The 25,473-nt window shown below is 41.1% G+C and overlaps 3 protein-coding genes across 14 annotated transcripts in view; 2 read left to right on the forward strand and 1 right to left on the reverse strand.

Annotated features, from left to right (window-relative positions):
- Positions 1 to 4,099, forward strand: part of USP3 (ubiquitin specific peptidase 3) — a 40,901-nt gene extending 36,802 nt beyond the window's left edge. For both annotated transcript variants that reach the window (XM_082291024.1, XM_082291025.1), the window contains exon 15: positions 402 to 4,099. In XM_082291024.1, coding sequence (XP_082147150.1) covers positions 402 to 567 — 166 coding nt within the window. In that variant the 3' untranslated portion in view covers positions 568 to 4,099. The remainder of the gene's footprint in view (positions 1 to 401) is intronic.
- A 2,025-nt stretch (positions 4,100 to 6,124) lies between these two features.
- On the forward strand, positions 6,125 to 8,764 carry FBXL22 (F-box and leucine rich repeat protein 22; the record flags this gene model as incomplete). Its single annotated transcript, XM_082291038.1, has 2 exons — positions 6,125 to 6,477; positions 8,425 to 8,764. Exons 1-2 carry the CDS (start codon positions 6,143 to 6,145, stop codon positions 8,762 to 8,764), a joined length of 675 nt encoding a protein of 224 aa, XP_082147164.1. The 5' UTR covers positions 6,125 to 6,142.
- A 3,799-nt stretch (positions 8,765 to 12,563) lies between these two features.
- Positions 12,564 to 25,473, reverse strand: part of HERC1 (HECT and RLD domain containing E3 ubiquitin protein ligase family member 1) — a 103,277-nt gene continuing 90,367 nt past the window's right edge. For all 11 annotated transcript variants that reach the window (XM_082290751.1, XM_082290753.1, XM_082290757.1 and 8 more), the window contains exons 62-78: positions 24,737 to 24,802; positions 24,509 to 24,634; positions 23,974 to 24,112; positions 23,329 to 23,510; positions 22,572 to 22,727; positions 21,954 to 22,076; positions 21,273 to 21,375; positions 19,038 to 19,207; positions 18,106 to 18,244; positions 17,645 to 17,814; positions 17,101 to 17,270; positions 16,770 to 16,935; positions 16,392 to 16,468; positions 15,727 to 15,979; positions 15,341 to 15,493; positions 14,085 to 14,390; positions 12,564 to 13,217 (exon numbers count right to left, since the gene is read on the reverse strand). In XM_082290751.1, coding sequence (XP_082146877.1) covers positions 13,032 to 13,217; positions 14,085 to 14,390; positions 15,341 to 15,493; positions 15,727 to 15,979; positions 16,392 to 16,468; positions 16,770 to 16,935; positions 17,101 to 17,270; positions 17,645 to 17,814; positions 18,106 to 18,244; positions 19,038 to 19,207; positions 21,273 to 21,375; positions 21,954 to 22,076; positions 22,572 to 22,727; positions 23,329 to 23,510; positions 23,974 to 24,112; positions 24,509 to 24,634; positions 24,737 to 24,802 — 2,685 coding nt within the window. In that variant the 3' untranslated portion in view covers positions 12,564 to 13,031. The remainder of the gene's footprint in view (positions 13,218 to 14,084; positions 14,391 to 15,340; positions 15,494 to 15,726; positions 15,980 to 16,391; positions 16,469 to 16,769; positions 16,936 to 17,100; positions 17,271 to 17,644; positions 17,815 to 18,105; positions 18,245 to 19,037; positions 19,208 to 21,272; positions 21,376 to 21,953; positions 22,077 to 22,571; positions 22,728 to 23,328; positions 23,511 to 23,973; positions 24,113 to 24,508; positions 24,635 to 24,736; positions 24,803 to 25,473) is intronic.

The raw sequence follows: 25,473 nt of genomic DNA on the forward strand, positions 1-25,473 counted from the left end.
TTTTGAAATGCTTACTACAAAACAGGAATCTTTTTTCCTCTTCTATTCATGTTGGAAGGTATATTTGCATTTGTACTACAGAAGTGTGTGTGAATGGTTGGAACAACTGTGGCCCAAATATGGGCTGCTAGGCATATTTTGAAGTAAAGTTACCAGGAGTCTTTTAACTTTTCCCAACCCTGGACAGATCTGTTGAGAGTAACAGTAGTAGGGACAAGAGAATGTGTTCTTGTAAAACTTGGAGAACTTTGAGCCCCACAGCTCAAAATGGGAACCATCTGCTGTGGAGGGCTGTGAGTATCTTCCTTCCTCAGGCTGCTGGCAGCCCCTGAGCCCCAAGAGAAGGTGCCTCAGTGAGGTGTGTGTGTCCCTGACTGTTGTCCCTCTCCCTGCCCTGACAGCGTTGGCTCAGGCCATTACACGGCGTATGCGGCGCACGAGGGCCGCTGGTTCCACTTCAACGACAGTACTGTAACCCTGACCGACGAGGAGACCGTGGGCAAGGCCAAGGCCTACATCCTCTTCTACGTGGAGCGGCAAGCCAAGCCTGGAGCAGAGAAACTTTAATACCTCCTTTGCATTCTTACTTATCAAGTCCACCGGACAAACATTTCCATTTTTCCATAAATACTTGATCCAAGACTTATTAATTTCATTGTGCACTTTTCAATTTCCTCTTGTGGGTTTTAGTTTTGTTTTGTCAATGGTAGCATTTGACTTACTGAACTTGGACACAAACTAACTTTTTTTTTTTAGTTATACCAGAAAACCTCAGCAGATTTTGATTTGCTGCTTTAGCTGTGATAACTCAATTTTTATATATATAGTTTCATGAAATAGCTATTTGACTTTTTTATATTAATGTTTTCAGTTCTCACTTTCTAAAGGCACATTTACATCAACTTTCTGTCCTCCATACAAGAAAGATAAATGTGCTTCTGATCATGAAGAGCAATACAACTTTGTGCTGTTCTCAGTGCTGTTACGTAGATACGATTTAATCTCTTTAAATCAAGGAATTGTTTGCACATACTATTTCCCCTCGTGCAAGAAACTTAAACAGTGACCTCTGACCAATCATTCTTTGTCTGCAGAAGAGAGGTGATGTGGCATCATTAACTAGACCAGGTAATTGCTGCTATATTGGTGTGTATTCAGGCTGCTGACTTTCAGGAATCATTGTAAATGAACAGTTGGTTCAACTGTATCAATACTGCAGTTGAATTCAAGTAATGCTCTGCCCCCACCCCCTTCAAATTTAAAACAATTATCTTAAAATTACCTGCCTAAATTATGTTGAGATATGTGATTTTTTTTTTAACTGAACCTGAATTGCATTAAACATCTCTTGGTTTAGACTGTCATCCTGAAATTTGACCGTGAACACTTACTTGCTTGAAAATTTGGGAGACTTCCTGGCAGTAGAATCCCAAGTAGAACCCCCTTTGTTCCTGGTGGGAATTGGAAGTACAGCCCCAGGGGCTGGGGTTTGTGAGAACAGGCTTAGGTCTAAATGCAGCTCTGCTACATGCCTGCAGCTCACTTGGAAGCAGGAGGAGGCAGATGGTGTTTGAGGTGCTCTACATGGAATTGTTCTATCAGTTCAAATCAAACTCAAGGGAGGATGCTCAAGTCTCTCACAGCAGAGCCCTCAGAGGGGAGGAGCTGAGCCATGTGTGCTTGTGACTGGAGCAGGCTCAGGGAGCTCCTGTGGCCATTTACACACTGGCCCAGGCTTTTGTTTAGTCTCTAGGTGAACACTGGAGGCATGGTGCAGGTTCTAAAACCTGGCTATGTAATGGAGAAAGACCATGCTAAAGCAAACCCCCAACTGGTTTTAGCTCTACTGCTGAAGAGTGGAAGTCAGCTGATATGATGGAAAAGGCAGTCAGAAAAACCACTACTACAAAAGCAAGAAATCTGACAGAAAATGTGAAATTTGACAAATGTTGCGTTTCAGATCTGTTCCCCCAGTCCATCCTTTCTAGCTGGCTCCCTTGTGCCAAGCAAGGAGCTGGACACTCCTGAAAGCTCAGTAAGAGAATACTACATGGAGCATCCCACCACCAAACAGCAGCTTTTAGTTATGTTAACAGAAAAATGCAATTGTCTGAAAATACATCTGGAATTCCAGATGTGAAACCCATTTTAATTAATGCCTCTGAAGGACACGGTGTGGGGGGGGCTGGAGTGGAGCTCAGAGCAGCCTGGGGCACAGGGACTGCACAGCAGTGCATTACCCTGGGGTCCTGCTGGCTGTACAGGGTAAAGACAAATCACAGTCGTGTTTGGTACAGTGTCATTCTTGAGAGCTTTGCAACAGCACCTTAAACCAGGAAAGGGAGAAATTGGCTTAATCTAGAACTGCAGAAATCATTCAGCATAGTTAATAGGGTGTGAATGTGTACACAGGTTAAGACTACAGAGTTACTATTTGATACAGTGACATACATAAGGATGTCTTAAGTTGAACAATAAATAGAACTTGTCATTGCTTTAAATTAGATAGTTTGTCACCTTCCATTCCTTGCAGGCAGAGCCCTTCTTCTAACAAGAATAGGTTGCTGATATTTAAACAGGAAGAAAATGGGACAGGTACCACATTCCTGCCCTTCCTGCTGCTCACAGGGAGCTGCATAGATAGCACCTGTAGCTGCATTGTCTCTGCATCCTACTTGGACTGGATTCCTTTAGAATTCACCTGTGAGAATGCGAAGCTTAAAATACACAAACTAGCTCTGGGCCAGCAGCAGTTTAACTTAAAATAGTCAGGTGTATGCAGTGTTCTTGCAAAACAGTGATGTAAATGTGCCTTTTTGTATTTTAAGAAATTTAAATTTGTAATCTTCAGCAACATTCACTTATTTTAATCAACTTCTACTCGTCAGTAATTGTTTGGGTCAGAGTTACGTTCTCACTTGAGCATTTTCTTTGTCCTACTTGCTCTGTCCCATGCAGCTCCTGGGCAGTGGTGTCCCCAGCACGGCTGCATGGGGCCAGCCTGGGATCACGATGCAATCACAGCAGGCTGTCCTTGCAGCAGGTGCTGATCTGGACTCAGCCATATGCTTTGCTGGAACAAGTACACATTGTAAATCCTTTCCTAATTTAACTTTCTCCCACTGCAAACCCAGATGGACAGTATGAACAGTTTGTTGTGGCAACACAAATATTTCTCTTCCTGGTGGAGAACTTTGCTTATCCACTGTATTCTATTCAGTGTGGTGTCAAAAGAAAAAAAAGTAACTGAGCACTGAACCAGTAACATGTACTGCACCTGGCCTAGTATTACATTTTTAACCTAGCTTGTATATCCTATATTTATCTACTAGCTTGTGGGGGGGGATATCTCTTTCATTTAAGCCAAATGTTTCTTTTCTACTTACTGCTGATCATAGTACACACTAGCTGGCAAGAATTTTTTTCTTGCTTGAGACTGCACTGCAAGCAGCAGCTGCTCTCTACACTTCAAAAGACTTGCATATTTTTCACCAAAATGTGTCCAATCAAAGGTTGTCCTTTTGTCAGTAATTGTTTAGCCACGTACACAACTGGAGACAAGATTTATGTCAGTCAAAACTGCAAAATGTCCAGTTCCCAAATGTCAGCAGGAGAGGAGAGTTTAAAACTTTGAGACAGGCAGAGACAGTAGACTTGTATCAAAAGCAGGAGGCCATTTATGAGGATTTTGCTAAATCAATGGGAAGTGTAACACGTGGTGTTCAGAAGTTCCCCCAGCAATGTTTCATTACCAGTGTGTCTGTGTCTTACTGATGAGGTAATGGGCACCTTGACAACTGATTCCAACATGCTTTAGGATATTCTCAAGTACTGTAGTGCCATAGTTGTAATTGTTTACCATTAAAATCTTGTGTGTAATTTTCAGTGAGGATTACTGACTGTGCTCATCTTGTGTGTTTCTGGAGCATTTCCAGGATGAATGTGAATTATATCTCATCAGACAGTGTGTTTATGGAAAATGTGCCATTAAAGTGTCTCCTTTCCTTAGAAAATGAAACTTCTCTTGTCCTTCTGCAGGCTTGCAGACCAACACTGGTCTAAGTCCTCTGAACACAAATGGCAGAGTATTGTACCTTATTCTGGGGAAAACAAAATAAAGCAACTGCAGTGTTCCTAACTCTGTAACACCTCTACCACACTTAGTGTCTAACCCTGAAGATGACCTGCCATTCCATTTTCATGGGCCTTGTCATCCAACTGCTGTTAATTTTTATGTCAGATTGTGGTGTGTCCCCTCTGTCTGGCAAGAGTTCATCCTAACATCCTTGTCATTCAATTTTGCTGGATGGTTGATGTGTTAATTTTTTAAAATAATATTTTTAAAAATAGTATTCCTGTATGTATTAACTCTGAGAAGTCTCAACTGTTTAAACCTGCTCAAGAAGGTAAGAGAGAGTTGAAAATGCTAATGTGAGAATGAGGAACAACATCTCAGGCACACCATTTCAGCTGCTGTTTTCCTGTGACTGCCTTACCTGGTATATGTGAAATCTTCTTGTCCCTTTCATGGCTTCATAAAGCACTCGTGGCACTGTCCAGAGCCTGTTTCTGAGGTGGGAGGAGGAACAGCAATCTTCTTATCATTTCAAGAAAAAGATTAAATAACACAGGATATTAAACCAAAAAGGCTGGCAACTGTTAAACACAGCTTACTGTATATAGTAAGAAGTTACTAACTAAAGAATGAAGCAAAACAAATTGCCATTTCTTTGTGTATGCCAGCTGTGTTCAGACACACAGGTTAGTCAAGCACTTCCTCGAGCTAAGAAGCTACAATTGTTACAGACTGCAAATAAATTTCAGATCTTGTTTTTCAGAGTTGAATTTTAAACTGCATTCTCAGGGTAAGAAGGAAAAGGTATAAAATTGGGTCCCACTGATCCTTATCCTGTATTAAAACACTCCTAATTAAAATGCCATAGGTACATAAAGTCTCCCAACTCCTATCTGTGTGCAGGCCATATGAAAAACTCCCCCAGTGCTGTTTGCTGTTACTTTCCATGGATTTGTTCAATGTATTTATTCTCTTATAGGCAGAAATAGTCACCAGGCAGAAGGTAACTATAAAATACCTTCAGCTCAAGCATTTTTGCTTCACAAGCAGGAAAGTTGAAGGGATGCTTACTGCTTTTCATTTCAACCTGTCCTTGCTGTAGCTTTACTTTTCTTCTAGGAGCAACTTTCTGCTACACTTTCTCCCACTACTGTACAACAAATACTTTTACCTAGAAAACCACTTTCATATCTCCTTTTTCCACCAAAGGGTGGAAAAAAGGTTTCTATGGTAACAGAACTAAGCCTGCAAAACCAGAACAGCCCAACTTGTAAAATTCAAGCCAATAGAAGACATCTACTAAAAGCACAAACCCACAAGGAACTAAACATAGCCTCACTGTTTCCATGCGTGGCTGCCTGTGTGTCATTGCTTCCCTCCTGCAGAAGGTGGGGACACAGCCAGCTTTGTTTATAGAAGCACAGCTCAGCCTCAAATAACAGCGGGCAGGAAACTGCCCCTACCTCTGAGGCTTGTAAACTGAACTGCAGACTGTGTGCGCACTTGAAGGTACCCAGAGAATGTTTCAGCTCCTTTTAAAAAACTCTGGAAGTTCCAATATCCATGTAACAATCCTTGAACATGAACCAAATGTGCAACTTCAGAAAATCAATGAACAAATAGAGACTAAAAGTGTTGTACTCTGCAAAACCAAACACTGCTGCTCAGAAAGCAAAATCTCCCAAATGGGAAGCACTGACAGAGAGATGCATGGCAGTTGTAGCTACAGTGCCACTCCCCTCTCCAGCAACTCGGAACAAGAGCTTCACTTAGCTTCAGGAGAGTCTATAAGGGGGGGGGGGGGGGGGGGGGGGGAAATCCCTTTTAAGGAAGCATTTCATGAGTGTCAAGTTGTACATGCCCACTCCATTCCCTTGGACAAAGGGAAGCACAAGCTGCATACATGGTTCTTTTCCTTTCTCTGTTCTGAGCTTCTGCATCAGTTGTTAGCCAAAAATAAACCCCATTCCACAACCATATATGTGCAACAACCTCCTAGTGAGCAAGCCCCCTCCAGCACTGCTGTTACTCCATGAGGCCAAGAGACTCTGCCACTGCTGCGGGGCTATGCACATAACCCAGCTCAACCGGGAATGCCTTTTGCATCTCTTTTCCTTTCTGGACAAAAACAGTAGGAAAAATTTAGCAGAAACATGTCACAAGTTGCTAGAAGTGTTTCAGGATCCTTTACTGTGGTCTTTGTTGAACTTTCATTCTCTGGTGGAACTAAAGAAGGATAATTTCTTCCTGGGACCTGCTTTAAAATACTTATCCATCTGCTGGTATTCAGAGAGAGTCAAGGTGTGTAACATTGAGGACTGGATGAAAAAAAGTTTCCAGAAAGACTTCTGTAACAGGCATGAGAACACTGTCAGTGATTTTTTACTAGACGTTTGCAACAGGTACGTTCTGTGGGTGTGAGTGTGCAGTAACTGCCTTGAGTGAAGTGAGAATTATTTCAAATACTACATAGCACCTGCCTGAAATGAAGTACATGAGTGCTTTGCCTTAACAATTTTAGTGTAATGTTAAGTTCATTTTATAGTGGCAATAGTGTATATACTTCATGTAGATTTTCCTTAAGCCTACTTTTTCCTTCTTTTTTTTCTAAGAATTGGTAATTAATACAGGAAAGTGCACTCCTGCCTCCCACATTGCTGCTCAGCTGAACTGCACCATTCTGGCAGTGTCTGGGGGGTGCCTGGAGCAGAATCCTGATTTCTAACAGAGAACACACCTCATAACAACCACGTTGTTCATTAAACATGTTACTAAATGCCAGCTTTAACTCAGTCTAAGAAATAAATATTGCTGTTACACTAACATTTAAACTTTTAGCTGCTTCTGAACTACAGTAAGGGAAGAGAAATGCCACCATGGAAAAGCAGCTCTGGGTGCACGGCTTTTCTTGTAACAGCTCTGCTGCTGCAAGGCAGCTCTGAGGAAAGGGCAGAGCAGTTACAGGAGGAGGCTCTCTGGGCTAGAGCCAGTCCTACTCTATGTGTGGGTAACACCAGGGCTGGCCCTGGTCCCAGAGCAGAGCCCAAGGGCCAGGGCAGTGCCTCCCCTGACACAGGGTCCTGTGCCGCAGCCAGCCCTCAGCTTTGGAACAACCACCAAAAAAAGCCAACAAATTATGTGATACTGACAGGAGAGAGTGTCTTGGTGAGAGCCAACAGCAGTGCAATCTCAAAACAAGGACTGAACGGCAGCTTCAAAACAGGGATTAAATTGCAAGTACCAAATTTCTGAACTGTTCTAGAACAATTGATAAAAATCTGATTAAGGAGGGATCAGCACACCTGTGGCTACAACGGGTCCTGCCCCTTTTTGTGGCAACCTATTGAAAGCATTCCCAGTCAAACAAAATTCCTAACATTGTGTACAAAGAAAAATGCAAATTAAATATCCAGCTTTTCTCCCTGAGTTTGAAGTGGTTTTATTCTGTTAGAGCCTTTCTTGCTCCTGCCAGCTTTTTTCTCCAACTGCTCATTAACAGAAAAGAGTTAAAAGAAAAAAATTCTGTCTAGAGGTCTCACAAGAGCAACGTTACCACAGATGCTCTATTTAGCTGAACAGGTGGATGCTGAACTGCCACTGCCTGGAGAGGGGGCTGAGCCAGGAGCCAAACACGGCACAGGTTTGGAGGCTGCTGCACAGGACCCTGCTGAGCTCAGCAGCTGCTCCAGGACAGCTCCTGGCCATCATCAACACCTTACTGGGGACAGGCCTTTCCTGTACTTCCTCAGGGCTAACCAAGCAGCAAGAAAAAGCTTTTTTCATTGTTTGTAACAACAGAGTTACCAGTTTCAGTGATTCAAAGCAAAGTTTAAGAGCTGTGTGGGGTTCAAACATCAACACTCTTTAGGAAGCAGCTAGCACCTATTGAGTAAACTGAAGGAGAAAAAATATATCCATAATTCCTGCAAATGAAGAGTGGGAGTGCCTTACTTGCTCATGCTCAGCATGTCTGCATAGCAGTCTCTTCTCTCAACTGTCCTCCACTTCATCCTGAAATGAATCTCCTCTCTACTGGGTCTCAGCACCATCCAACTCCTTAAGAGAAAACAGTGCAGCCACAGCTTAAATAGGATTCCACATCCCCCTGTGCACTCTGCCAGCTGAGCTAGAGATGTTGCTACCAACAGAAAAAGCAAAGGAGGAAAGCTTTGCCTTTAGTAAAGCTGAACATTAAGATTTACATATGCACTCACCTACTTGTGCCTTGTTGCCCCTCCTGATGCAGAGGAGGCATTTTTTCAGCCTTCATATTTATTCTTGATGCTACTTCGTTCTCCAAGCTCTGTGATTTATTTCTCCCACCTCACCTGTCACCATCCTGCTTTCAGATGTCCAAATCTGCTGTCTCTGACCCTCTCTGGATGTGGCCACGTTACAGATGACTGCATTTTGCAGGTTCTCAAGAACTGCCCAAACCTCAAGAGCCTCAAACTGGAGAACTGTGTGCGGATCACTGACCACACACTGGAGGCAGTGACCCTCCACGGGGCATCACTGCGAACGCTCCACGTGGATTTCTGCCGCAACATAACACAAGCTGGACTAGAGAGAGTCAGGCAGAAGTGTCCTTCAGTAATGCTGAGAGCAGAGAGAAGTGCTAACATGATCCCAGACAGTAAGCCAGAAAAAAAGCTTGAAAAAGCATCAAGAAAATTGGTTCAGCTCTAAGTGCAGCAAAATAATCAGTGTGGGTATTTTACCTCACTCTGGTAGCAATGAACTGTGGCTACTTTCCTGGGCTCTGGTCAAGTCCAAACAAATGGTTGTTTTGTAAAGGGTATACTGGGAAAAGGCATGCATCTCCTCCTGGTCAGGCTTAAGGACAAAAACATTTGTTCTCTGTTATTCCTTGAAACTGGAAAACCTTGCATTGCTGTCACAAAATGCCTGACCTGCTGAAAACTGCAGTTCTGGTACCCTCCTGTTGCAGATGCACCTCACTCAGAAGAGGGAAGCAGCAATGTGTTTATTGAGGCCAAATAATTTGATGAGTTCAATAAATTTTATGGACGTTTTAAGAAAGTTTAACAGTAGTTTGACAAGGTGCAGTAAGTTTGATGGCAAGGTTCACCTGACTGCATGGAAGAAACACACAGAGTAAACTGAGGCAGAGTGACTCACTCAGGGACCTGAGAACACAAACATTAAGGAAAAGCTTCCCACTGAGTCACAAGGTTCAGACTGGAGACTTCTTATGTAATAGCAAGGGCATAAAGCCACAGCAGAGAGAGCCTGAGTCACTGTAGGATTTTCACAAATTTCAGGGCAAGAGTGATTAACAAACTTCTGCTAAAGGGTATATCCAGACAGTCGTTCCATCCACTAAGGGGAATAGCCACTCCCTGAAAGGTCTTTCTAGCAAAAGCAGAGTGCTGACCACCAGCACTGCCTCGGTAGCGGTAGCTAATTTACCAGGCTTTTTTATTAAATGAGGGAAGCATGGATTCAAGGCACACAAAACACAGTTTGAACCTCTGCATGATGTACGTACATCATATAACACACACCAAGTTATTTTGTAAAGCTGACATTAAAGGAAGTGCAATACGAACAAATGCTAGTTCAGAGAACTAACCCACAAGAAAAGACAGTGACTAACAGCCTGTAGCTTTAAATGTTAAATTAGGAACACAGGCCAGCTCTATATGAACACCCATTTCTCATTGCAAAGTACAAAACCAGTAACTATTTTCATCCCAAAGCACAAGGCTGTCCCTTTCCTATAACGCTGCACTGCTACCTGGAAGTGAAACTTTTTTTTACGTGCTTTTGATGCTATGCCACCATCTACAAAATCTGACACCAGAGGACTTTACAGCTCTCAACATAACTGAATATACTTACTTCTCCTTCCCATCCTGGCTAATTGATCCACAGATACCCTTGGTACTCTCTAATTTGGCTGAGCTAAGAAATAAATCACAGCATTACAGCAACTTTGTCAAACAATGCTGCAATTCTAGAGGAAATGATCAGTATGAGCATCTGTAAGAAACAATCACCCAGAAAACCAATGAGGAAAATAAATTATTGCATCTTCATCACATAGAGATATTTAACAGCATGACACTGTAAAACTGGTATTTCATTAACTCATTCCTAAAGTTTAAGTAGGGCCCTTATACACCACAAAGTAAGGAAGAAAACTGGAAGTGTGGACAAGGACAAACAGCAATCCTCAGCCAGCACTGACAGCTTGGAAAGGACATTGCTGAGCTGAACAAACTTACTGTGATGTGGAAACTGGGAAGCTGACACAACTCGTACCTTGGATACACAACACCAGTTCCACACACTGCTGACAAGCCAAAACAAGGTAGGAATTTATACAGTCACAGCAGTAAGCAAAGACCTCCTCGTGCAACCAGCTCTCCCAGCACTCTGTGGTGGAACATACGTCTCTGTAGGTGTAACAGGAACAGATTTTCAAGTAACTACGAGATATAAAAGCACATTTGCATCTGTCTACGTATTACTTAAGCATTTTTGCCAGTTTTCTACAAGGACGGTGGGGGGCAGGGTATTTTGTGGGGTGTGTGGTTTGTTTTGGTTTTTAGTTTTCTTTTATAGAGCTAAAAAGGGTCTTGAAACACTCCCTACTTGGTTTCTTTGACTATTTGTATAGAAATGCTCTAACTCGTTACTTTGATCTTCCCCTCCTTGAATGGGGATATTTGTTCATGACATGGTAAAGTCTGAACAGGATTGTGTTGATATATTTTCTCAGCATCAATAATGAATTTTCTTACTTCACAATCCAATCTGAAGTTTGAGTATAGAAAATGATAGCATTTTACTTAGGTATTATACTACTAATAATACCACACTAATAATTATACCATACTTAGGGTATTATGGAAGGATGGAAACACGTCTATGGTTTTAGTTCCAAGCCACTGAAGTTCCATCAAGCAAAATCCTTTAAACAACATCCTCTCATTTCAGTGTCAACTGCCTCTAAAAAGATCTTCATTATCCAGGAAGCCAACTGCATGGTCCATATAAAACTGCCATATTTAGGCACTGTTCTATTACTTTCTGAGCTGATTGAAACAGGCTGACAAATCGGTGCCACTAAGTCAGACATCACTGAGGTGTAGAAGGCAGTAATACAGGACTTAATACAGCAGTTTCCCCATTTATTTATATACTGTATTTTTTACCTATTACACCTATAAATTTAGGCCAAGATGTGAATAGACATCCCCACAACACACTGATGGGACACCAAAAATCTCAGTCCAATTTGGAATCTAATACACAATGAGGCAGGAAACCAAGTCTGCATAATTTCAGAGGCCTGAGACCCTCCTTTCCCCCCAAACTGCTGATCCCCCTCAAATGTTTCACATTGCAGTGCGGTCTTTCATCATAGCTAAAAATCTTTAGCCTTTTTCAGGAGCCAAAAACTAGTCCTAACTGAGAGAACTTCACCAGATAAAACCCAGATTTGCACATTTTTACAGCTTATCCCTCCCTTTGAGCACTGTCAGCTGGCAGCAATACAGCAGCTCAGTCTCGGACAACCAGAAAATTTCCCAGTCTTTGCTAACATACAACAAACACAGGAGAGAAAACAACAGAAATTTCTACCCTACACTCCAGACTCAGATGGACCAGTCTTGCCCCACATGAGATGACACTAACAAACATTTTCACCAGCCCTCAGTCCCTACAGCATCTTCCCAAAGAGTTCAGGGAGGAAGAGGCTGGCGGACAATGGGGGCAGAGCAGCTCTGACTCACCTGGGGACAAACTCTCCCCTGTTCCTTCACCCAGGTCAGTCCTGCTCTGAACACCAAGCAGCATTTGGAGCTTGACATCAATGATGTCTTTTATAGAGACAATGGGCAATCATCTATTGCCCAGCACTTTCCTAAGGCACAGAGCAGGGATTTCTTTGTGCAGTACATCGCTGCCCTAACCAAACAGGAACATCAGTCGCAGTGTAAGCCAAACCATGCTGATCATAATAATCACTGCAACAAAATGAGACCAAAGGCAGAGCTAAAAATGTGAATAAAATCCACAGCTTCAACTACTACCCTGTCAATTCCATTTTAATTTTTTCATACTCTGAGCAGGAATCAACTACATCAATGTGTCTATTAAAAAATATTACTATTTTGCTCAAAAGATTTAAAGTTTTCTGAATCAAGGTGGCAGCATGTTGTTACTGCCAACAACTACTCTGGAGGAGCAAAATGTTTAAACAAAAAGCAAGAAGGAACCAAGCACAACATGAACTTGTATTGCAGCATGAGGAATGAAGAGCAGTACACCTGAACAAAGCAGGGCCTCAGGCCAAGAGAATGCAGAGCAGAGTCTGGCAGGATAAACATTTTAAGATGCTTCAAATGTCACACCCTGTCTAAACACTGTAAGACTATAATTTCCTGAAACAAAATACAAAAGTATGAAGACTGAGTAAACCAACCACAGTTCACAAATGCATACAAGCAACCAATTCTTGAATTTGCTTTATTTTTCTCTGCATAAGGAACCCGGCACAGGCAATTCAAATTAAAACAAAATAAATATGTGAATATTCATGTAAAACTGTCCTGGCTAATGAACAATTATACACAATGTACAACTCTTCATGTTCACTGGGAGGGCTTACAAATGTACTATTCCCAACAAAAATGCACCAAAATGTCTCCATGCAAACTTATCAAAAGTGACCAAAAAAGGAGAAAAAACTTACCAATCATACTTTTTTGTTTTGTTTTTCCTTTTTTCTTTTTTACAATCACAAAAAAATAAAAACATCTAATTTTTGTTACATTTAGAGTAACTAAAATGTGGCCACCATCTATTAACATCTGGTTTTATGCTCCTAAAACATCTATGGTTACTGTAAAATTATGTCAACGATGAATTGGACTTGGGGCACTATTTGTAGTAAAAGGAAGATGATTTTGTTCACAGAATGTTAATAATCTGTGTCTGAGCCCTCTGCATTGTCCACATTCCGGGAGAGCATGTAATTGTCCATGTCTATAGACCTGCAATTATTGATTGCATAGCGCAAACGCTCTGCCATGATTAGTTGACTGGAGTAAGGTGGGAGCCTCAGTTGAAAGAAACAAGTCTGTGAGGTAGGCAAGCTGTCGTAAGGCTGTGGAAATGGATAAAAGGTGAGACACTGGTAAGTTGTGAATGAAGTTAAAAATGCAACATATCCACATTTCATTGCTCCTTCCCTCCCTTGACTTTATCATTTGCATACTCTATCTCAAATTCTTTTTAAGCAGCAGACTAACCTCCCTTGTTTACAGCATTTGTTTCATCCTTGTTTCAAGTATATCTAAAACTACTGTATCACTTACTCTGTAAATAACTCAACCCACTACTGGAATTCAGCCTTTTGGAAAGCTGATTACACTGCTGTTCAGCAGCCCACTGCAAGATACCAAACAATGTTCAAATTACATACCGTAGTGTGTCTTAACATAAGGCAATCTGAGAGACACCTAACCAAAGATGACAGACAAACCACTGTTAGCTGAGATTTTGTCAAGTTTTTGGTTCGCGTTGTTCACAGAAAATGTGCTTTCACTGCACAAAACCCCAAAGTAATTCCAAATGAATGCACCCTGTACGTAAAATAATACACTGTAAACTCATTGCAGTGGCTTTAAAACATTAAGAGTTCACTAGTGGTCATATGTTGCCACTTACAAGAAATTAAAAACAGAATGAAAATTACTAAATGAAGAGAGATTGGAACAGTTACAGTAGACAAAGGTTTGTTTCTTGTCTTGATCTCTAGTCACCAATTGCACCAATGAAATTAAGATGTAATTCATGCAGCCTATGTCCTTCTACACAACCAAAATGTTTGAGTTTATTAATTCAGAGCATATCCTATCCCATACTTTTTCTGTAAATTTACAATTATGGAAATTGTCTCCTAGTGCCAAAGCACAGACTATACTAGAGAGCAAATAACAATAACAATAATAATAACAAAAATGTGTCTTACCCTATCAACCTTCATTATTTGGAATCGCTGAGAGATATCAGCTGTGTTGGCTGGCAATCGAGATCTTCCCGACACAAACCTCATGAAAAGAACTCTCTCCTCGTTTGAAAATTCTTCCAGGGTGTGCCAGAACCACTGCACCAGCTGATGCTGCTCATCAACTTCTCTGTATCGAACAACCTTCTTCAGAACCTCAACTGATATCTCTGGCATTCCACAGACCATTTGCTCCAACTGCTTAGCAGTCAGAAGGGACAGCAAAGGAACGGGAACAATCCAAGACATTCCTTCCCTGACAGCAGCCACCTATTGGCCAAAAATGGGAGAGATGTTTGAAGTGCCTGATCTCTGTCACTTCCTGGACCATCCAAACAAAAAAGTAACTTCCCAGCTAAGAAATGGCATTGAGATACAGAATTACCAGTATCTGCCAAATACAGCTTCCTACACACACAGCCCCTGCAAGGGCTGTATTGTTTCTCAAAGTCCTGGAGAATATTACAGATATTTTTAACTGTAATTGAACATTAACCAACATGTTCTGATTCAAAACAGAACTTCTTAAAAAAAATTACAAGCTGGCAGCACAAATAATGATGGCTAAACCAAGAAACTGTGTAAATACAGAAAAGGCTTTGTTCCAGCTCAGCTGTATGGTGAGAACGCTGTACTTGTTCTGCAAGACTTAGGATTTGGTACCTCTGATGAGGAAGCTGTTTTCTAACGCAGATAATATCACACAGGCATCTTTACCTTGAAATTAGAGTACTGCTTTCACAAGGGTCACTACTCAAATGACAACATACACAGAACTATGCAAATAGGTAATCAGCACTTCCCACAACATAACATGAAATATTTGCAGGATTTGTGTTACAACAAAAGAGAAACAGTTTCAAGTTAAACAAATGATTGTCAGTAATATTTACTTTAGCCAGTCTCTGTGTTGTTCACATGCCCAGTTACAGTACCCAGCATGCAAAATCACAGGTTTTTTTCTCAATTGGGGCTACTCAGATGGAAAACCAGCTCTGATTTCTAATGCTCTTTTGCCAACTGAACAATTACTGAGGAAGAAACAGCACTACATTTTTAAAAAGAGCCAAAACAGTTTGTGGGTGAAGAGAAGACATGGAGACCCAGAAAGATACAGAAAGCCAAGCTTTTCTTACCACTGAATAAACTGTAATGGAAATAGGCACAAATCGCCCCCTGCTCCCACTAACAACAGGGCCGGGCCACAACGAGGTTCTTACCTGCCGGTCCATTTCATGGAGTCTGTACTCAATTGCCCTCTCCACATACTCTTTCCTGTTTGAAAAGGTAAGTGGGATACTGTTCCCTCCAGGGATTATGGGAACCATTTTACCATCAGCACTTTGGCCAACGAAAGAATCTAAAGGAATCATCTGGTTATGCGAAACAGGAAAAGCACAAGTCACTCCAGTGATCCAAGTACAGCATTTTACTATAAGTCACCTAGAACTATGTATAGTAAGATCACAGACTATTCTAAACACACACAAAGTGCTTGTTATCGTAAGAATGGAGACTGAAATTATATAAATACTGATGTGAAGGTCAATCTGATAAAGTAATTGCTTTCAAAATAAACCTAAAAGCGCAGACTTTCTGATCTTACCTCATGGAAATTTTCTTCCGTAATCCCACTGTCTTCAATGTGAAGAATGCTGTTGAGGGTCTGCACATAGAGCAGATCTACCTCCTCCAAATCCTCTAAGATGAGTGGGATACAACAAAGTTGCTTCCAGACCATTGGAGCCAAATGAAGATCTAATGGCTTTTTTGTACGAATAGCTACACCCATGAGAATGCCCAAGAACTTAAACTGCATCAGATGCTCATCTAAACATGCTGAAGGGTTAAAGAGAAACCTGAAGGGACAAAGAAGCAGTGAAAAGAGTATTATTTCTATGCTACTTATTAGAAGCAAAAGAGAAAACATTTCTAAGTATGGAACAGTAACTGCCAGCACACTTAACAGCAAGGCCTGCCCAAATAAGATTATTATCTTTAGCTGTTAAAACACTGGAGGGCTGAGGGAGGCAGAAATCCTGAGCACAAAGCCTGGCATCTTGATGTTACTCTGAATTCTACCAGCACCAATCCAGCAAGCCCATGTGAAAACCATGCCCTCCCTCCACAATGAAATAATATCACAACCTGAAGGAAAAAATATACTAGAGACAATCATGAAGTCTCATCATTTGGTACAAAAGAGTCAGTAGAAGATTTTGATTTTCACCCACTACCATCTGCAATAAAAGCAAGTCCTGGACAACTTACCTATCCCTATTGTAGCCTACTTCAGCTGTAGCATTTGGGGAAGGAATAAGCAGGTCTACTATTCCAGTTTCCAGTTCCTTAAAAATTAACAAGAAAAAAGCATTCTTAGATAGAGGGAAAGCAAACCTATGACAGAACTATCAAGACATTATAGCATTACAAGACAAGAGTATTTCACTACAGTGATGATTACTTGTTACAAATTAATATGAAACACTGAGAGAAAGTAAATGGCAGAATCAATGGCATGATGATTTTAAGTAATAAAGACATGCTTATTTCAAGACCTGACTTCATGTCAGACTATAATGGTTTTTTTCCTGGGACTGGACTGGGATACATTACTAAAACATGTTTCCAAAATACTCACAGACGTACCTGACACATTTCTGTAATGGTGTCATCAAACACTCCACCTGCATCATCAGCTCCTTCTCCAACCAGTTTCACTTTCCAGGCACGGGAGGGTAAGCGAAGGTCTGATGCATTCAGCTTTACCACTTGCCTTGCTATCTGTACAAAAATTGGCTTGCACTTCCGACCCCTTTGGGGGAAAGAGACACAGCCAGAAATGTAACTCATAATTATGTAAAGGCTACTGATTATTGTTAACTTGATCAACAAAGCTCTACAGAGAGAGCTCAGAATACCAAAACAGAAGGAAATGCATAAATATCAGTATTCACAGGCCTGTAAAAGCAGCACTGACCTGGTGGATATCCTTTTCACAGTGATCTGGGGCCCATAGTTCTTGCCCTGCACCATGGTTTTGCCTATGGAGCGCACCATGGGCAGGGTGTACACCCGTGGTGCCAGCAAGGGCCTCAGCTGTCCCTGCACTATTCCCCACGTTCCAGCATTGTAATGAGATGTACTGTTCTGCAATAAAACAGGAATGAGAACAAACGTATCAATAAAGGATATTCATTCCATTCTTTGCAGAATAAAACCCTTCATAGTAATGACTGGCACTTCAATGTTTCAGGAAACAGGTCAGCACTTTTTGGTATTAATTTTGAGGCTAGTAAGCTTTTGGAAACCAGAACACTGACATGTCAGTGATAGCATAAGTGAGAACGTAAAGCAATACCTTCACGAAGTTTGCTTTATTCCAGAATTATTTATTTAAAAATTTTTTTTACCAGAAGAATTACAGAGCCTATTATTAAGGTCCATCTAGATCTGGTAGATATACTGTTCTACTCTCTAGTAGAACAACACAGCCAAGTCAGTTTTTTCAAAAGGAATTTTACCTGGTTATTGGGACTGAGGTTAAGTAATCTCCATGAAGAGTACATGAGGTCAGAAAAATGGTACAACAGTCTCAGCCTCGCTCTTACTGTATGAATGCTCATTTCTTTCAGTGCCCCATACTGGGGTGGAATAGCATCAGGTAAACCAAGCTGCAAAGGCACCGAAACACCTGCCACAGAAACAGAAACAAAGCACTGTTTGAGAAAGGGGATCTGTATTGCTTTGCCTGGGATGAAGCTGATTTTCCTCGCACTAAGTTCCACAGTGCTCAGCTGCCTACTGGGGTTAAATCACAACAGAAGCCAAACTGAGAGTAAGATAATTGGGATATCATAAAAAACAAAGTATGGATATAAAACAAAACCACTTTTGTCCCAAATGTTCAGAAATTCTTGTTGCACTCACACCTCAGGAGACACCAAGACTAAAGAAAAGGCTGCACAAGATCTCAGTTGCTCACCTGGAGCTCGAGGTGGGACAGGGGGAGCTGTCCAGGCAGCGCTGTGGCAGCGGCCAGCTGAGATTTGACGCACGTTCTTCCCCTGCAGCACTGTTACCAGCGTGGGCTCTCTCACATGGTTGGTGTGGCCCAGCCCCAGCTGACAAAAGGGAACAATCAACAACTGATGATATTTCTAAAACTCTCCAAGCAAAAAGTGAGAGAAGATGGTAAAAAATGGTATTTCTTTACAGCATATACTGTGATAAAGAATATTTACCATATACATATATTTTTTCATCTTTTATTTTTGACAGGATACTGCACCTGCACCTAACAGGAACAACAGATCCAGGTATCAAAGAGACCTGAAAACAGCTGGAGACTTCTGGAAAAATCTTTCCCAGACTGAGGAACTGATCCATGTTGCTAAGTCCTGTATTGCAGTCTTTCATATACAGACAACAAAGCTCCTACATTTCCTCTGTGCTATTTAAACGCCATTTTTGTTCTAGCATGTACTGACTAAAAAAAAAAAAAAAAAAAAAAAAAATCACTCCTTTCAAAAGGTTCATTTATATTTTCATTATGAAAAGCATCTAAAAAGTTCACAGATCTGACTGACACCAACCATAAGTTTTTTCATGTTGAAAGAATTGAAGACAGCTAGGCAGCTCAATAATTAGGAGAAAATCTGCAATTTTTTAAAACGCTTGGATTAGAGTAATTTGGGTAGCATGTTCTGAGTGCTTTCCCAAACTGATACCACAAAAGAGCACAGAGAGTAAACAAGAAAATAACGGAAATTGACTAAAACACAGCCATGCTGAAGGGCGAAGGAGAAGCATGACAATAAAAGCTTTCTTTTCCACCAAAAGGAAGCTATGCCAGGCACATGTGTCAAGTACAGTGAGAGGCTCCCGGAGGTCAGGAGCAGAGGGAACAGGACGTACCTGGCCTTCAGAATTGCTGCCCCAGGCATACACGTCCCCTGTGGAGGACAGGGCCAGCGTGTGCTCGGCTCCCACAGCGATGTCCTCGATGAAGATCCCGGCCAGCACTGGTACCTGCTGCGGCCGGTTGTGGTTGCGGGCACGGCCCTCAGGCAGACCGATCAGGCGATCTGCAAGGGTGTCATGGGTTAGCAAGCATAGTCCCGGAAGGGATGTCCTTGCTAAGGGGTGCTTACAGTTTCCTCTGGGAACTGATAGAACCTATCAGCTGGCCAGTTTGAATATGGACAATTCTCTAAGCCACTTAAAGTTGTGAACACCTCTGTGATCCACATTTAAGAATAGGCAAACTCCCCCTCCAAGCTCTCTCTCATTTCAGGCGCTGGCACAGGTGGCTGCAGGCCCCGTGTGGGGGCCAGCGGGCCCGGCCGGGCCAGGCTGGGCCAGGCCACGGCCATCCTGGGTCAATGAACCTGTTCCAGCCGTGGAACCCCCCCCCCCCCACTGCCTTGCCGTGGGCAGCCGGAGCAGCTCGGCTCTCCCCCTTCTCCACTGCAATAAGAAAAATTCAACATTCCAGCTGCAAAGCTGCAAGGTGAGATTAACCCTTTTTATTGCTGTGAAGATCTGAAAACCTGAGGGAAGAGAGAGAGGAGATGCTTAAAGCTGAAATTCTGTTGTGAAGCTATGATATATCAGAGTATCCCGCTGTAATTTCATGAAGATATGGGGGGTGGAGTGTTCAACTCGTAAGCAAAAGCACCTGCGCTGAGATAGGCAGATGCTGACGCAGCTGTAATTTCATGAGAAGTTTGGACAGGGAGAGATGGACCAGATGAGGACTTTTGCTCCAAATGGGAAAGGAGAAAACCTCAGTCCCTAGAGATGAACCAGATGAGGACTTTTGCTCCAAATGGGAAAGGAGAAACTTCAGTTCCTAGAGATGCTCCCAGAGATAGTCCTAACAATGAAGATGAGGAAGACCCTGTGCTCCCAGGGAAGGAGAAGGGCCTCTGTTTTTGTTTCTGAACGGCTCAACCTTAAAATTGTACCCCAAAAAACTTCAAGAGTGGACCCTCGAAAGCAGTTGTGGGAAAAGCTGCAAGTCGGGGGAAAGGACTCACACGCAGGCAGAGAGAGACTCCTCTTCCTAAATGGACTGAACAATATTTGGAAGTGGGCAGCTGTCTCGTTGTGATAATGTTTTCATAGCACAAGCAAGAAGAGACTTCTCTTTCTAAATGGACTAAACAAGGTTATTATGGAAGTGGTAAACAGACTGAACATCTTAAGGGTTGTTTTTTACATTGTCAGTGGGAGAAGGGAGGAAGGTGGGGGGAGGAGGAGAGTTCTGAAGGTGGTATAATTTTTTTTTCTTTTCCTTCTTTTAGGTCTGTTAATAAACTTCTTTATATTCTTTCAAGTTTGGTGCCTGCTTTGCATTTCTCCTAATTCTTATCTCACAGCAGATAAACAGTAATGAGTATTTTGGACCAAACCACTACACTAAATTGGTGTTTCCGCCCGGTTACAAACCGAACCCGCGACAAAGGGCAAGCACAAGGCTCCAGGGGCAAGCAACACTCAGGGGGTATTTCACTACAGGCACAAGTAGGGGAGGGGCAGAAATCAATTCTGTACAGTCCTGGGACTGGGACGCAAAGGTAACCCTTTAGGGAAAAAGGCCGTGGGTATTTCCTGCAAAGCAGTGTTGCTTCCAGTGCTCATTTATACTGCTAAAGCTGTCACGTCCATGTTCAGTCTGAAACAAGACCAAATTCTACTAAACCACGACCTCTAGATCTACATGTATGGGTTGGTAACAAACGTGAATTAACTGACTTGAGAGGCTTCCGCATGTTTCATTCAGTGCACATGGAAATCCTCCCACCCAGACTGTTAAACGTGAGTAGGTATGTGCTTAAGTAGACAATGTAAACTTTGAAGTTTTTGGATATGTAAAATTCAATGAAGTTTTAGGAAAATGCTCTTCAAAAAATAAAGTAGTAAAATCAAAGGTTGTTCTGAGATCAAACTAGACAGAGCTACGAATCTGGATTTTAGGTGCATGTTAAAATTACATCGTTGAAGTTTCCAAATTTAGATTAGATCAGCATGTGTCTAAAAAGTAGCATTAGGTCAGTCTTAGAAATATATTTTAATATTCTTCCTTTTCACTTGCAATATATACACAAGCTTTATAGATGGAAATGTCCAAAAAGCAGATTATCTTACCTTGGCCAAAAGTATAAACGTGACCATCTTTCGTCAGTGCAACAGAGAACTGAGTTCCACAGGCAACTTTTTTTATTCCAATTCCACAAAGAATATCCACTTTCTATGGGGTAAAGTGAAAGGAAAACCAGCTATAGTATTACAAGGACATAAACAGATAGCAAACATGAATTTAATCTGTAACTCCTGCTTCCAGAGAAGAAATTTTCTTATTCCCACTGTGCAGCACACATATTGTAGGATCATTTTAATTAACACTTGGAAATAAATACAGGGAACATAAACAGATGTTTTCTTCAATGAATTAACGCCTTATTCTATGTACAGTGATTCAAAATACTTTCTTTTGTTCTGGGAAGGAGGTGGAGTGGCATGGGAAGAAGTAGATGGGTATGCAAGCAACCTTCTCCCCACTTTCCAAAAGAAGAAATCTCTCTTCTCTAAGATAAACCTCAGATTTTCACTATTTGTACTGCTACTGAGATACAGTCACCATGATTTACGTGAAATTCTTTGGAGTACTAGGCTCAGCATAATATGCCATCAGAATTACTTGTGCCAGGTTGTATAACATCAGCATGGAATGAGTAACAGCTTCTGGAAATCCCACTCTCAACACTGTGCAACACCTTTAACAGCACGGAAAGTTTATGCAAAGAATCATTTCCGCAGTAATCTAACCTGTGGTGAGGACTTTGCAGTGGAATTTCCCAAACCAAGTTTACCATAATCTCCATCTCCAAAAGCCCAAACCATTGAGCCATCTGTTGACACAGCCACAGTGTGATTGAGACCACAGGCCACCTGGGGGAGAGAAATAATGTTATCACCACTGCTTTTGCTGACTTACTAACTCAAACATACCAACTACCTTTAAGAAGAAATATTGTGTTTTAAAAATAACTATCCCTGTAAAACCACTAAAAGTTCCATTGCTTATTAGAGCGTTTTAAATACACTTAGGACCACAGTAGTATTTTTTCAACACTTGCTTCCTCTTAGCTCATAAAACCAAAGGATAGTATTATGCCACACGTGTTCCTTGCTTAAAAATACAGAAAATCTCATGAATTTGTGCTTAAAAATGCCTAAACTGTGAAATGTTAAAATCATGGCCAGTTTTGCAGAAAGAAAATCAAGAGAGCCAGGAAAGTAATTATTTTAAAAATGATGCATAGTCAAATTCTGCCATCATAATCAAAATGAACGCTAAGGTTAAAACCCACAGCTGAACACTTACATATGTTAAAAACATGAGCTTTAAACTAAGATACATTGCTAATTTGAGATAAACCATGCCTGGCCAATCTGGTAACCTTCCAGCGCCGTCACTCTTTCTGGAAGTTTCTTATTGGAAGTATTTCCAAGCCCCAGTCGACCATAATCACCATTTCCAAACGTAAAAAGTTTGCCATCTGCTGTCACCACAGCTGAGTGTTTGAAGCCACAGGACATCTGGAAGCAAAGAAAGCATTATTTTTACATACACTTTAGATTTGGGTAGAAGTTTATATTGACTATTACATGTATATATAAATATATGATACCTTTTTCAACTCTAAACTATATTCCTTTTTAAAGAGCTAAAAAATACAGACATTTTAGCATTAATGATTTCTCCAGCAACTCATCTCTTATCCTTTTCAATGGTAATGTTATGCAGGGGGACCAGAGGATATTTGCAGGAAGAATTTGATGTGTGATTATCTAATTTTTTTATAAAGAAACCTCCAGTCAAAACCAAATATGGTTTTGTGCATTGTTAGTACTTAGGAGGAGGTCTTGGTGACCAGTTTTGTACGTCAGTCACCTGACAAGGACAAAGGGAAGCTTATAAATCATGTCTGCATTTGGATCGTCTTTAAAACACCTCTTTCTTCCATGCTCTATTTTTAGTCCTTTCCAGTACTAACTGTCAATTAATATCTTCATTTAATTGGAAATCACCACCTTGGTTCATAAACCCCAGAGAAGTAAGAAGTTGCCTGTTTTTTGTGCAGTTATACAGCACTGGGTTCCCAGGCCTGCAGCTTCAAACAGAAAAATATTTTGCAACCTGCACAACTTCTTCTCCTTGCAGAGCCTCGATCTGCCTGGGCCTGCGTTGTCTGTCGCTGTTCCCATGGCCCAGCTTGCCATAGTCCCCATCTCCCCAGCTGAAGACTTCCCCACTTTCTGTTAAAGCCATGGAATGTCCATCAGATCCACAGGAGGTCACCAGCTGTGTTACAACAAAGCCTGTCAAAGAGAAGTGAGAAAACAAAGCTTAGCATAACTTACAATAGATGCTAACATACATTTATCCAAGTGGGCCTTGTGGCAGCTAGTTAAGTCAGGGGAAAGGAACAAACCACAATAAGGCTTCTTTCTATAGCAATTAATTTACTTTTATTTTGAACAAAACCTTTGTTTTCTCATGGAGAACTCAGGCTTCCATCCTGCCATTAGTTTTGGAATTAAATGTTCCTAATGTGAGCCAACATTTTTCCCTGAAGCTTTCCTAACATTAAGGAATCTTAACATATTACTACTGAAATCTTAAGGAAATACAAAGATCTTGTTTGTTTGTTCAAATTTTTAACTAAAAACTACACTATTTTCATGCGTAAATCTGCGAGAAGAGCATCAGCACACATAATTATACTACCAAAATGGTTATTTGTACTCCTTCACTGGATTCCTTTCAAACCAACAGCTTTACCTTGTAGTGCTGAAATGACAGTTAAGACGTGAAGATCATCAGAATTTCCCTGTCCCAGTCGCCCATAGCTCCCTTCACCACAAGCCAAAACGGTGCCATTGGCTTGAATGACAAAAGTACAATTCTGACCACAAACCACCTAGGTTAGAAAGATATGAAGGAAATGTAATAAATTCTATGCTAAATGCAGCAATGCTGTAATACCTGCATTACAAGTGCTCCACTTCCTTTTAATTTGTTTACTTTGTAATTATATCAAGCCAGTGTTATTTCAGAAAGCAAAACTACCATACGTACTATGTGCAAGCTGTGCAACTGTTACCAAATCATGCTCATATAAAATAATTCTGTGTTGTCAGATTTCAGTGGCTTCTTGAATTTGTCAAATAATTTAATATTTCCTTTCTAGTGAAACCTATGTTTTCGAATACTTGCAGTAAATTCAAACAAGTTGCAAAGACACTTAGGGATTTTGACAAGGCGTACAAATAATAGATGGCAAGTGATGAAATCATGGCTGGTTTCAAGTGATCACCTGCTGAGCCTGGGAGAACGAAGGTGCTGCCACTGGGATCATGACATTTCTGCCAGCCTCTGCCAGCTGCCCATGCCGTCCTGCTCCCCACAGGTACACGTCACATTTGCCTCCCAAGTGCCAGTCCTAGGGAAGAGTGTGAAAGGAGGCTTTAGAACAAGAGTACTTTCAAAAGCTTGCCATGTTTCAAAGGAATAAAAAACCCTCCAAACCATCAATTTTACTGACCTCTGGCCTTGATGTTGCCCAAGACATGATCTGTTCATCCATGCCATTGATCCATTTACTGTTATCCTACACAGCAAAAGCCACAGTTACCACATTCAGCTCAAGAGATGCACATTATTTTTCTGTTACATAATACATATTTTCCTTTTTAAGAACAATATTTAAATTGTTCCAAACAATTTAGCAATAAGAACAAATGTGTGCAGACTAGCAATGACACTGTTATCCATGACTTGCAATCCAAATCAAAGAAAAAAATAACGTAATTCACAACAAAGAAATCTTTTTCTATTTACTGATGCTTAGGGCTTTTTGAAATTTCAATTGCAAATATGAGCTTATAATGTTACAAGCTTGCTTATAAAAAATTCTTAACCAAAAATTTCTGGTTTGCTATACGTAACAAGTCATGAAGAAAATTGACACTAGCAAAATAATTTGGTGTAGGAATGTGACAAAACGCTACTCTTAAAATACCATTAACAAAGCTCTACATTTCTTACTTCTATCACATATGAAAATTACTGTCACAGTTTCAGGTTGTTTTGTATTTTAACATGCAACTGACTTGCACTCATTACACACACACATACAGAGCAATCTTGACAGTATATTCTAACCTGTTAATTAAAAAATAAGCTTACATTTATTGCTGGTGCTTATGTTACTAAATATAAATCTTTACAGTTCAGAGATGTTAACTGCATCATACCATGTGCTCAGTAGCAACACACTTG

The sequence above is a fragment of the Coloeus monedula genome (genome assembly GCF_965178545.1).
Source record: "Coloeus monedula genome assembly, chromosome: 14".
Taxonomy (NCBI): domain Eukaryota; kingdom Metazoa; phylum Chordata; class Aves; order Passeriformes; family Corvidae; genus Coloeus; species Coloeus monedula.